At 40.5% G+C, this 11,840-nt stretch overlaps 1 protein-coding gene across 3 annotated transcripts in view; it reads right to left on the bottom strand.

The window, feature by feature from the left end:
* Positions 1-754: 754 nt before the first annotated feature.
* Positions 755-11,840, bottom strand: part of AFH14 (Formin Homology 14) — a 64,708-nt gene continuing 53,622 nt past the window's right edge. For 2 of the 3 annotated variants that reach the window (XR_016085519.1, XM_010276595.3), the window contains exon 18: positions 939-1,391. Coding sequence is in view for 1 of the 3 variants with exons in the window: in XM_010276595.3 (XP_010274897.2) it covers positions 1,216-1,391 (176 nt within the window). In the remaining 2 variants the exon portion in view is untranslated. Of the gene's footprint in view, positions 892-938; positions 1,392-11,840 lie in introns of those variants that run through there. The other variant, XR_737380.3, reaches the window with a different exon arrangement.

Below are 11,840 nucleotides of genomic sequence, written 5' to 3'. Positions count from 1 at the left end.
TTAATTATTTATTTTACTCTTCATCATTCATGACAGTTGGGAGAAACACATCATGGCGTCCAATAGCTTTTGACAAAATGCATCTCCCAGAACCGCCATATCTGGAAATTCCCTCCCCAACACATTCGAGATGAGATTATAACGTCCCGCAGCATTGGCACCCACACCTTTTCATAGTTGTTTGTTATCTAGATTTTCTTTGGTGGTATTGAGGAAATCTTCAACTCAAATGGGGGATTGGGTGGTCTTGTGTTTGGCGGAGTGGAGTGTGATGGTGGAACCCTCTTCTGGTTTTCCTGTAAGAACCCCCAAACTTCAAATGATTGGATTCAACAAAGAAGAAGGCCAGATTCGGGGAAGATTAGACAACAGTAGCAGGGTGACATCGAGGAAGATTAGACTACACTGGCAGACTGATGTAAACATTCTGCCCAAATTATTTGAAAAGCGAAGGAGGGTTTGGACTTTCAGAGTGGCACTTTTCTACTTGATTTGTGACCAGATGTCTGTTGCTTTGAGATATCAAAAGGGTTTGGACTGAATCACACGACAAAAGCTGAAGTGGTGTTGTTAATCGAGTTGGCGATGGTAAAAATGATGGTGTTGAATCGTCTCCGCCATCGTTGGTAAATGCCCTCCCGCCTCTCCTCATAAATCCCAACTTCCTCCATCTCCGTCGGCTATTCTTCTGCCCAAGATGGTGGATACCATCCCCCTCGTACGCGCACAACTCTGGTGAAAATGGGTATCTTACTATCAAGTCGGGGCCTCGATCAAGTTCATCAGGGCCAATGATACCAGCCATGGAGCCTCTCCGCCTGCTATTCTTCAGCCCAAGATGGTGATACCAACCATGAAGCCTGACTCGTCACTAGCTATCCCGTACCAGTCCTGAGGGCAACCGTTGGACGGAAGAGAAAAAAATAGTTACAAGCACATTTAATGGAATGGAGAGCAAAAAAAATATAGAAATCTGCCTTGAAGGCGTAAATGGATCTTACATATGTATCCATTAGATATACTTTACAATGCATTTCAGCAGAAATCTAATTACAAGCACATTTAATGGAATGGAGAGCAATGCGATAATTTCAACCTTGGAGAAGTATAATACATAGCCCTACGAATTCCCGTGCCCCGTGCCTGTGGCAGATGGATAACTAATTAGATGTGACATCTGCCACGAACACGGTATTGCTCTGCAATCCAAGTTGTTCAGTTTATGTGCTTCTGAGAACCAAGTTTATCAGTATTTTCTTTTCTTGCAGAAGAGTTTGCCCGCTCTTTCATTGCTTCTTTTTCCAGTTTTTTCCTTTCAGCATCAGCCAGTTTAACATTTTCCTCACGCGATTTATTGAACATCTTAACAAAGACCACCAAGATCGATGTCACTGCAAAATGAAAGTAGGTTAAGAATGCAATATATTGTCAAGACTCTTGCTGAATGTTGATCTTGTGTGTATACATTGCAAACTCCATAAGCCCAACTAAATGGTAGCAATAATGTATCTAAATATCTAATCTTTAATCTGACTGAATAAGTTTCATATATGTAAAAGTTAAAAATGAGGTGTAGTAAAAGTAACAAGAACCGGTTGCCTGGATGGTTCCCGAGCCGAATTGTCCGACCGTCTGGGTCAATGTTGTCTGGACTTCATTCTACAATTCTTAACTATTTGACGGTACCAACTGGCTCAATTAGTAAGGTCTTGGCTGGTTGCGGCAGACTTGGGATCTAATCCCAGTTCTCAACATCAATTAAAATTATTAAACATAATATTCAAAATGGAAATGTAAAAATAAAATCAAACATCTATATCTATACTAATAAAAGTGGAAATGAGTCTCTCTTTCTGGAATTTTTATAGAAGTGGTAATTAAAACAATTGAAGCTGTATTAATCATCATATTACAAATCATCAACTCACACTTCCATCAAAGTGATCAACCAATATAAGCCATTAAAGATACTTTCTCCACATACACCATTCAAAATGTATTAATTTAATAATCATATGTGAACACTTCACCTCCACATTCACTATTAAAAACCTACTTTCCTCGAACATTAACCCTAATTGGTTGCATCCGGTATTCCCGCTTATCTCAATACCATACTAAGTCATTGCCACATACCCTCTTAAGATGAGCTAGGCTTCGATTTTTATTTTTTTATTTTTTTTTGGGTTGGACTTGAACCTAGCTTAGGTAGCTTAAGCCCAGCCCAAGCTGATTATACTATTCACTAGCTCATTATACTATTATTATAGTCAGGGCTGATTTAGCAACATGAGCCCGGTCCCTAGCCTAAGCCCAACCCAGGTGCATTAAATTCCAATGCGATTAGGCTTGGATTGGACAGATAAGTCTTGGGCTCGAGCCTTAGACCCAATTCTTAGGGTTGGGCTTGGATTGAACTTATATTAGGCCTGACCTGACCAAGTTTCTATGGATGCAAACTAATCAGATTGGATGCAAACAATAATGTTAATCCTATATCCAATCCGATGATAGATCTCAAGAAGATCACAATTCAAATTCAAAGCTACTGAGGATGTCAAATATCCGAATCCGATTTGATTACCCATAGGTCTGTAAGATTTAACAAATTATTAGTAGGAAAAAATGAAATAAAATAGTCTATACAAAGAAAAACAAAAACACAAACATTTGTTTCAACCATTTTTATTATATATACACGTCTTTTTATAAAACAACATAATAACATAAAATATCAAATTAAATAGTGCAATATATATAGGTGATTCGAATTCAATCCTATTTTTCAATCCTATCGTATTCGAATTCAAATAGGATCATGATCTGATCCATTTTGTACCCCCTACAACTTGCACTCCTAATCATTCAACTACTTATAAAATGGGTCAACTAATGATGTCATAATTAAATAACAACTACTAAAATATATAGAAATAAAAAAATAAAAAATAAGAAACTTATAGAAAAAATAACACATCTCAAATATTATAATTTGTCATATTAAACAGAGATAAGTATGATAAACAATAATTATTTTTACAAATAAATTATGAAAACATAAGAGAAATTTAAGGCTACCAAAAATTATATCATTTTTTCTTTCAAGTCAAATGGTCAACAAATGATGTCATAATTATGTAATAAAAACTCTAAAAATTGATAGAAACAAAAAGTATAGAAAATACAAAAAAAAATTGTCAAAAAAAATTAGGCATCTAATATCATAAACATATCATATTAAACAAAGATAGACTTCTTAAATAAACAGTATTTTTATTAACAATAGAAATGAATATACATAGTTTAAATTCACAAGCATACCATACTTGTATTACAAAATTATCTTTTTATAATGGTTTTAGATAAGCATATTGAAATTATCATGTTTTTCAGCTATGGGTGAGCCAGTCTAGGGCGGAGCCCCCAGCCCATCCACCAAGCTTAAAAAGAGCAAAATGCATAAATATCCAAAAGGTGCACTCCTGGTCTGAAGTGCAATGTGGACCTAGAGGACACCTTTTGAAAGTGTTGTGCCTAGGACCTAGGCAAGGTGCACCTTCTAAATCATTGTTCCCCAAGCCACTAGGTTTCTAACTAAGTTTGAGTAAAGACGGGTGGCTAGGTGTTAACCTGAACTGTTATTGTGATCAAGTGACCATTTGAATGCTTTGACCAGCTGTGTCAATGATGGATTGATGGGTTAAAAATACTATCTTTCACACTACATATTGCCTCCTAATGCAAAGCAAATGAGGAAAGCACATTTTACTTGCTAATCCCTTGCTATTTTATATCTAATATGCAGAATTTCTTTCTCTCAAAGTATGGTGGTAGCAGGTCAATCCTATAGATTTAAGGAGTTTATTCTTTAACTCACACTTCTCCCCTCATAAGAATTGAGATAAAAAGTTGCTGTACTATGATGCGTATGGGAAGAGAGAAATGCTCACCTATTTAGCAACAAGGAGAGGTCTATTGAGAAAACAATTTATAATATATATCTATCAAAATTGCTCATTGGGTGAAGACATTGGAGATTTTATTACCTTTCACAACAGTCCCCAGAACTAGACAAATTCCTCCTAAGAAAAGCTATGTAAAGCTAAATTTTGATGGCAATAGCCTAGGAAAACCAGATCTGGGGGGCATTGGAGGGGTTTCTAGAAATGAGGAAGGAGGTTGAAAGATCAGTGCTGGAGGTGCGAGGTGAACTGAACAATGGTTTAGGAACAGCAGTGACATCGTGGTTAGAACTGAGACTGATTACAAGAAGAGGGGAGACCATTAGGGATGGCAGTAAGGTAGAAGAGAGGCTGGAATTCCTAAATAGATGCTTGATAGGCAGATTTGTTCATGCAGACCCGGACATAAGAGATGGGGAGAAATGGGTGAGCCAAGAATGGAGAGATCTAAGCTTTTCTTATGTTCGAAGTGTTAGATAGTGTATGCCCTTAGCACCAATCAGATTGATGTACATTAGACATTTATTGTAAATGAATAAAAGTACATAATTGATTCATGTAATATCTGGTGTGTTTCTGTGTAATTACCCTTAAACTGGACACTTATGAGACTCGTGTTAGTTTAGAATGTTCACAGCCGTTGGATAGACCTGGGGAGGTTTTTCCTGCCAAAGCTAACACAAATGTGCTGCCAAGTCGGTTGGGGTAGCTTGTCTCAGTTGCTAGGGTTAGACCCGAAGCACATGTAGTGTGTGTTTGCTTGAAACAATGAACCCAGACCATTTTCCAGTTATGCCTTGGACCTTGGAGACTGGTGGGCAAAACTAGAAATTTACACCTAACCCCTAGACTCGATTATGGTACTGCACTGGGTGTCGGATTAGGCTGTCTTTGATATGCCAATCAGTGAGATCATTTGGGGGTCAAAACCTAGGTATGTTGGGGCAGTCTGAGAATTCACTCGAGTGGGTGATCATAGTGATAGGATCAGCCCCTTTGTCGGACAAAGTGAATGATCGGGGATTGCACTCTCTCTGATGGAAACCAAAACTACCTTTACTCTCTCTGATGGAAACCAAAAGGTTTTAATTCCTAGGATCCATCCGAGCAAAGAGTGCAACACTGTACCTTGTAGCCAAGGGAGAGGTCCTCTCTTGTCGGGCAGTGTTTGATCATTAAGGGATGAAAGGTTAAGTGTAAGACCATTTAGAGCTTTTATACCTGATGGGCTAATCTCACTTAAGACCATAGTCCTTGGGCCTTCATAAGATGGCTGGACTCAAGGACCATTTATTGTAAATGTTGGGCCCATTAAGAGCCCATACTGATGGACTCAGGGGTTCACTGTGCTTAGTAGTGAATTTGGCTAGGCTGAACCCATGTGGCTTTTGTGAGGTCAATGTTAGGGTCCCACGCCATACAAAGAGAGCCAAGTTAGCTAGCAATTAATAAAGGGACGTGAGCCACCTACTTGATGCCCAAAGATTAATTGGATTAATTAGTATGGGCGAATTTGGGTATTGATATGGGTTTGGATCAGCAGATAAGGATAAGAGGATAAGTCTTATCCACTTGAAGAGTCCAAATCCAAATAAAGATTTGGATTAGGAAACTCCTAATTAGATTAGGAGATCAACTCTTTAAGATCTATATAAAAGGAGGAGGGTGAACTGCTCCAAGTTTTATACACTGCTCTCAATTCTCCCTCTCCTTCTGCTCTTGCCACCCTAACCCTAATTCGACATCCATTCTTGAACTAATAGAGATCAGTTCTGATTCTAATTTTTGCAAGAAAATCAGATATAATTTCGTGCTCACCTCCCTTGCTCAACACAAGTTGTTGGATTGCAATTCTTGCTGAAGGACTGCACTGCGAACTTGCTTCATCTCAAGCTGCACCATCTTCAGTGGAAGCGGGTTTTGGTACCCTCTTTGGGCGTGAACACCTACTTTGGGAGCTACACGTGTGGCTTCCGTATCAGGTATTGCTCTCACTTTCTTTTGGTTTCAGATCTAATCCGGTTTGAATCAAGAACAATCATTGAAAAATGTTGTTTTTCTAAAACTGGGAATACGATTCCTGGAAGGGAGAAAAAAAATTTTTGAAATTTCGCCCAGCCACCCTGCATGGTTCGGCCATCCATATGATGGATCTCCCTTCCCTTCACGAAGGATGGGAGCCTCTATACTTTTGCTTAGTTTTAGGTGGAAGGAAGATGTAGAAGAAGACCTAATGAGGGAATGGAAAAGAAAAAAAAAATGAAATCCAGAATTTTTTTTTCTAACTGTGGCCACCTGGCCTGGGAATGGATGTAGAGAAGATGAGATTGTACAGATTGATGTCTATGGGGTACCGTTGCATGCCTGGAGCACAAAGGTCTTTAGGGCCATCGGGAATGCCATGGAGAGCTTTAAAAGATTTGACTTAAGGAACCGAAGATGAGAGAACATACTGTTTGCTGGAATAAGGCTGCCGAATGAGAAGAGAATAAGAAGGAGAAGATATGGGAAGGGCAGCAATACTTTCTCAGCCGGCCCTATTCTATTATATATAAGAGCATTACACAATGTTACATAAATAGACTAGAATGCCCCTGATTAGTGATGGGACACCTAGTCAAATAAAACACTAAATAAGATTAGGCCCAATAACTAATGACTTAAGACCCAACAAAGATAAACAAACAAATTAAGACAGCCGAACCAACACTCCCCCTCAAGCTAAGCATGGATGTCAATCATGTTTAGCTTGCCAAGTAAGTCCAAGAATTTCACTATAGCTAGCCCTTTAGTTAGAACATCTGCAATCTGCATCTCGGAGGGAGTATAAGGAATGCAGAGTTCTCCTAAGACGATTCTTTCTCTGACAAAGTGGCGGTCTATCTCAATATGTTTCGTTCTATCATGTTGCACTGAATTATTTGCAATGTTGATGGCAGCCTTGTTGTCATGTCACAGTACAACCTGAGAGGGCACTCGATCTTTATTCCAAGTTCACCAAGAAGGATCTTAAGCCACAGAAGTTCAGCAACACCATGAGCCATAGCTCGATATTCGGCCTCTACACTAGATCTAGCCACCACATTCTATTTTTTACTCCTTTATGTAACTAAATTTCCTCCAACAAAGGTGCAGTACCCGGAAGTAGACTTCCTATCCCCAACAGAGCCAACCCAATCTGCATCACTATATCCTTCAACTTCAATTTTATTGTTTTTTCTGAACAGAATCCTTTTCCCCGGGCAAGACTTCAAATATCTGAGGATCCTTTCCACAACTTTCATGTGAGGGATTTTAGGAGTGTGCATGAACTAACTGACAACATGTACAACATAAGCAATGTCAGGGCGAGTGAGGGACAGGTAAATCAACTTCCCCACCAGCTTTTGGTATCTTTCCTTATCAAGGTAGTCCTCTCCTACTGACTCCTGCAGATCATGGTTCTGTTCTATTGGAGTATCTGCTGGCCTACACCCCATCATGCCCGTCTCTTGTAGAAGATCAAGGATGTATTTCCATTGACATATATAGATGCCCTCTTTGGATCTAGCAACTTCAATCCCAAGTATCTCGGTTGGCCCAGGTCTTTGATCTCAAATTCAGCAGCCAAGACCTCCTTTAGTCTTTTAATCTCTTCCTACATCCCCTGTAATTACCATATCATCCACATAGACAATAAGTGTTGTAAGTTTGCCATTTCTCTTCCTTATGAACAGGGTATGATCTGCCCCACTTTGAGTGTAACTCCCTTTCTTCATGGCCCCACATAGCTTCTCAAACCAAGCACGAGGGGACTGCTTAAGACCGTATAAAGCTTTTCTCAGTCTACATACCTTCTTGCCAAACCCATAACCTGGTGGAGGATCCATGAATACCTCTTCATGTAGATCGGCATTTAAGAAAGCATTCTTCACGTCCAACTGATGTAGCTCCCATGAGAAATTTGCAGCTAATGATAATAGAACTCGGATTGTGTTGAGTTTTGCTACCGGAGCAAAGGTTTCTTTGTAGTCAATCCCTTCTTTTTGAGTAAACCCTTTTGCTACCAGTCTAGCCTTGTACCTTTCAATGGACCCGTCCTCCCTATGCTTCATAGTGAACACCCACTTGCATCCAACAGTGCCTTTCCCTTCTGGTAGATCCACTAATTCCCAAGTCCCTTCTTTCATTAAGGCCTTCATTTCTTCGTCCATAGCTTCTTTCCATTTTGGGTCAAATACTGCTCTGAATACCTAGTAGGGACATGCACAGAAGAGCAATGGGGTGTCTGATAGTACAAGAACGGGTAGACTTATGAAGGGCAATAGGAAGATCCAAGTTAGAGGAATTAATAGGGTTACCTTGAGTTTTTGAGACAGGTTGATCCGAGTCCAATTGGTTGCTGTCATGAGTTAGAGGACCCTTCTTCCTTCTGTTGTAGGTGATTCTGATATCTCTTTCCTGCCTGCTGGAGTCTTCAGTAACATTTGCAACATCACTAGTAGTAGTTGGAACAATGGGAGCCTCACTAGATTCACCCGGAATACCACAACTAGGTGGATCAGGAGGAGAAGATGGAAGGTCCGAGGTAGAGAGAGGCACAAAGAAGGAGGGAACAGAAGAATCCTCTTCCATCCCACTAGTCTCCCCCTGAAGAGGATTCTGAGAAGAATGAAAATAGGATTGAGACTCAAAGAATACCACATCCTTTGTGACATATTTTTTCTTGGTGACTGGATCATAACACTTGTACCCCTTCTGGGGAGTACCCCAAAAAGATTCCCTTCGTAGCCCTAGGATCCAATTTGGTCTTCTTCGGATCCTTGACATGTACAAAGCATACACAACCAAAGACTCTCGGTGGAAGAGAAAAGTCAGGAAGGTGAGGGCAAAGAACAGAGAAAGGAGTTTTCATCCCCAATACCTTGGATGGCATTCGATTTATCAGATATGATGTAGTAAGGATTGCTTGAGACCAATAGTTTTTTGGAACTTTGTGCTGAAATAGTAAGGCTCGAACAGTCTCCAATAGGTGTCTATTCTTGCGCTCAACAACCCCATTCTGTTGGGGAGTACTAGCACAAGATGACTGATGAATCATTCCAGCATCCTCCATAAACATATTCAAGGACCTTTCAAAATATTCAGCAGCATTATCTGACCTGAATTGTTTGATTTTCTTGCCAAATTATGTTTCAATCATTTTGCAAAATGTCATGGTTACCCGCGGCACTTCATCTCGTGCTTTTAATAAGTAGATCCATGTGCATCAAGAATAGTGATCAATAAAACTGATAAAGTATCGAAAGCCATCAACAGAAATAATGGGAGAGGGGCCCCAAACATCAGAGTGGACTAAGTCAAAAGAAGCTTGAATTTCATTACTAGAAGTTGAATAAACAATTCTACATTGCTTTGATAGTTGACAGACTTCACAAACTAACTCTTGACTTGAAACACCTTTGAATAATTCTGGAAACAACACTTCCAATGATGAAAACGGTAAATGACCTAACCTAGCATGCCACAGATGTAACCTAGCTATTGACTCCACATTGGACCGAATACTAGTAGCAGATGTTTGTAAGGCCGAACTGATGTTTGCATCAAGGTAGTAGAGACCTCCACACTCATGACCGCTCCCTATCGTTCTCTTCGTCAATCTGTCTTGAAAGACACAATGAGTAGGAAAAAAGGTTATGCTACAATTCAAATTTTTGGTAAGCTTTGAAACAGATAAGAGATTTGAAGAAAGATTGGGAACATGCAAGACAGATTTGAGTGAGAGGTCCTTGCTTAGGTCAACCACTCCTTTCCCAGAGATGGTAGAGAGAGAGCCATCAGCAACCCTCATCTTATCTTGGTAAGACATTAAATGATAGGAAGAAAATAGAGAAGACATATGTGTCATGTAGTCAGTTGCACCAGAATCAATAATCCAAGAGGCATGATTAATAGTACTAGTTGCACTAAAGGCAGAGACAATACCTGATTTGGCAAGGGAGGTGGAAGCAAGAGAATTGGTCCTTAGACGGGCTAGGGCCCGACTAAGTACCTCTACCTCATCGGCAGTAAAACCCAAGGACCCGGTTCCAGGGGAATTAGTAGTTTATCCCATGGAAGAGGAAGTAACTGTGGATGAGTGTTTTGAACCATCATCACTGTGACTCGCACCTAGATTCCCACTTGCAGGTTGACCCTTCTGATGCTTCTTATCTTTCCTCAATGCAGCTGGCTTCAGATGCGGATAGAGAACCCAACAGGTCTCTTTCACATGCCTTTCTCCTCCACAGTGGGTGCACTTCATATGTCTCTTGTCCGAGTACCTGTTCCCCTTTTGATTTGTAGAGATTAGGGCCGAATGTTCCACAGGCTATTCAGCTAGTTTAGTTTGAGTATCAACCTGCATCTCTTTTCTTCTCACCTCTTCATTCCTCACAAGGTAGTAGACATGATGTAAGTCTGGCATTTCATCCATTCCCAGCATTTGGGACCTTATGCTCTCATATATTGGATCTAGGCCAGCCAAAAATTTAAATGCTCTACCCTCTTCAACCTGTTTGTCATGCTTTTCCTTGTCCCTGGCATTCTCCCAATCAATAATAAGGTGATGATCTAGCTCTTCCCATAGTCCTTCTAGTGTAGCAAAATATGTTGCCACACTCATATCTCCTTGCCTCAAGGCAGCAATGTCTTGATTCAGTCTGTAAATTCTGGCATTATTTTTTTTCTGCCCATAGGTTTTAGACACTTTTTCCCATATCTTGGCAGTCGTGGAGAAATGTTGAACAGTCCTAGCTACTCTTGGAGTCATTGAAGCAAGTAACCAGGACATAACTGTAGCATTCTCTTTGCGCCAAGCTGCATATTCAGCACTCCCCACTTCGGGTTCCTTCTTCTGCCCGTCCAAGTAACCAGTGAGTTCCCGGGATGTGATGAAGAGCATGGCTGAAACAGACCATTCTCTGAAGTTGTACTCATCCAACAACACATTTGTGATCTGTAGGCTGTGCAGATTTGGATTCTCCAGATTAGGAGAGCTCCCACAAGCCCTAACATCTCTAGAAGACACTTCCCCGGATATGGAAGACATCTTCCTACTTGTAAATGTCAAGACTGTAAACACAATATATAGAGAACTGTTTCAAACTTACGGAACTTTCTGCACTGAAACTCAGTCCTGAGAACCCGTCACAGAGCTGAAACACCGAGTACTACACTGTTGCACTGTGCCCTAATTATTGCTGTCGCAGCCTGCAACTTGCTGTGTTGGCTTCTACTGTGTGCTAATCACTGCTATCGCAGGCTATAACCTCACCCACGAACAGTTCTAGGACTGCTGAGATCAGTCCTCCCTCCTAGATCTGTTCTACATAGATCCCTCTTAGCCGAATGGCTACAGTCTGCTGTACTGTGCCTATTAGGGCATCAGCTTCTGGGTCTAACTCCCCTTGGTCCCTACAACCAAGGGAAACCCTAGATGTAGGTCCTGTTGTGTTCTACGACCAATCCTAGGGTTTCTTTGCAGCAACCAAGATAGAAAAGAAGAAGAGAGAGAGTTAGATGTGAGTAGAAGAAGAAGCGGCTGCTGTAACCAGGCGAAAGATTAGAGCTCTGATACCATGTTTGCTGGAATAAGGCCGCCGAATGAGAAGAGAAGAAGAAGAAGAAGAAGGAGAAGATATGAGAAGGGCGGCAATACCTTCTCAGCCGGCCCTATTCTATTATATATAAGAGCATTACATAATGTTACATAAATAGACTAGAATGCCCCTGATTAGTGATGGGACACCTAGTCAAATAAAACACTAAATAAGATTAGGCCCAATAACTAATGACTTAAGACCCAACAAAGATAAACAAACAAATTAAGACAGTCGAACCAACACATACAGTTCG

This window comes from Nelumbo nucifera, chromosome 4 (genome assembly GCF_055504915.1).
Source record: "Nelumbo nucifera cultivar China Antique chromosome 4, China Antique-T2T, whole genome shotgun sequence".
Lineage (NCBI taxonomy): Eukaryota > Viridiplantae > Streptophyta > Magnoliopsida > Proteales > Nelumbonaceae > Nelumbo > Nelumbo nucifera.
Note: the sequence above shows the minus strand (reverse complement) of the source record. Positions and strands in the feature narration are given on the sequence as shown.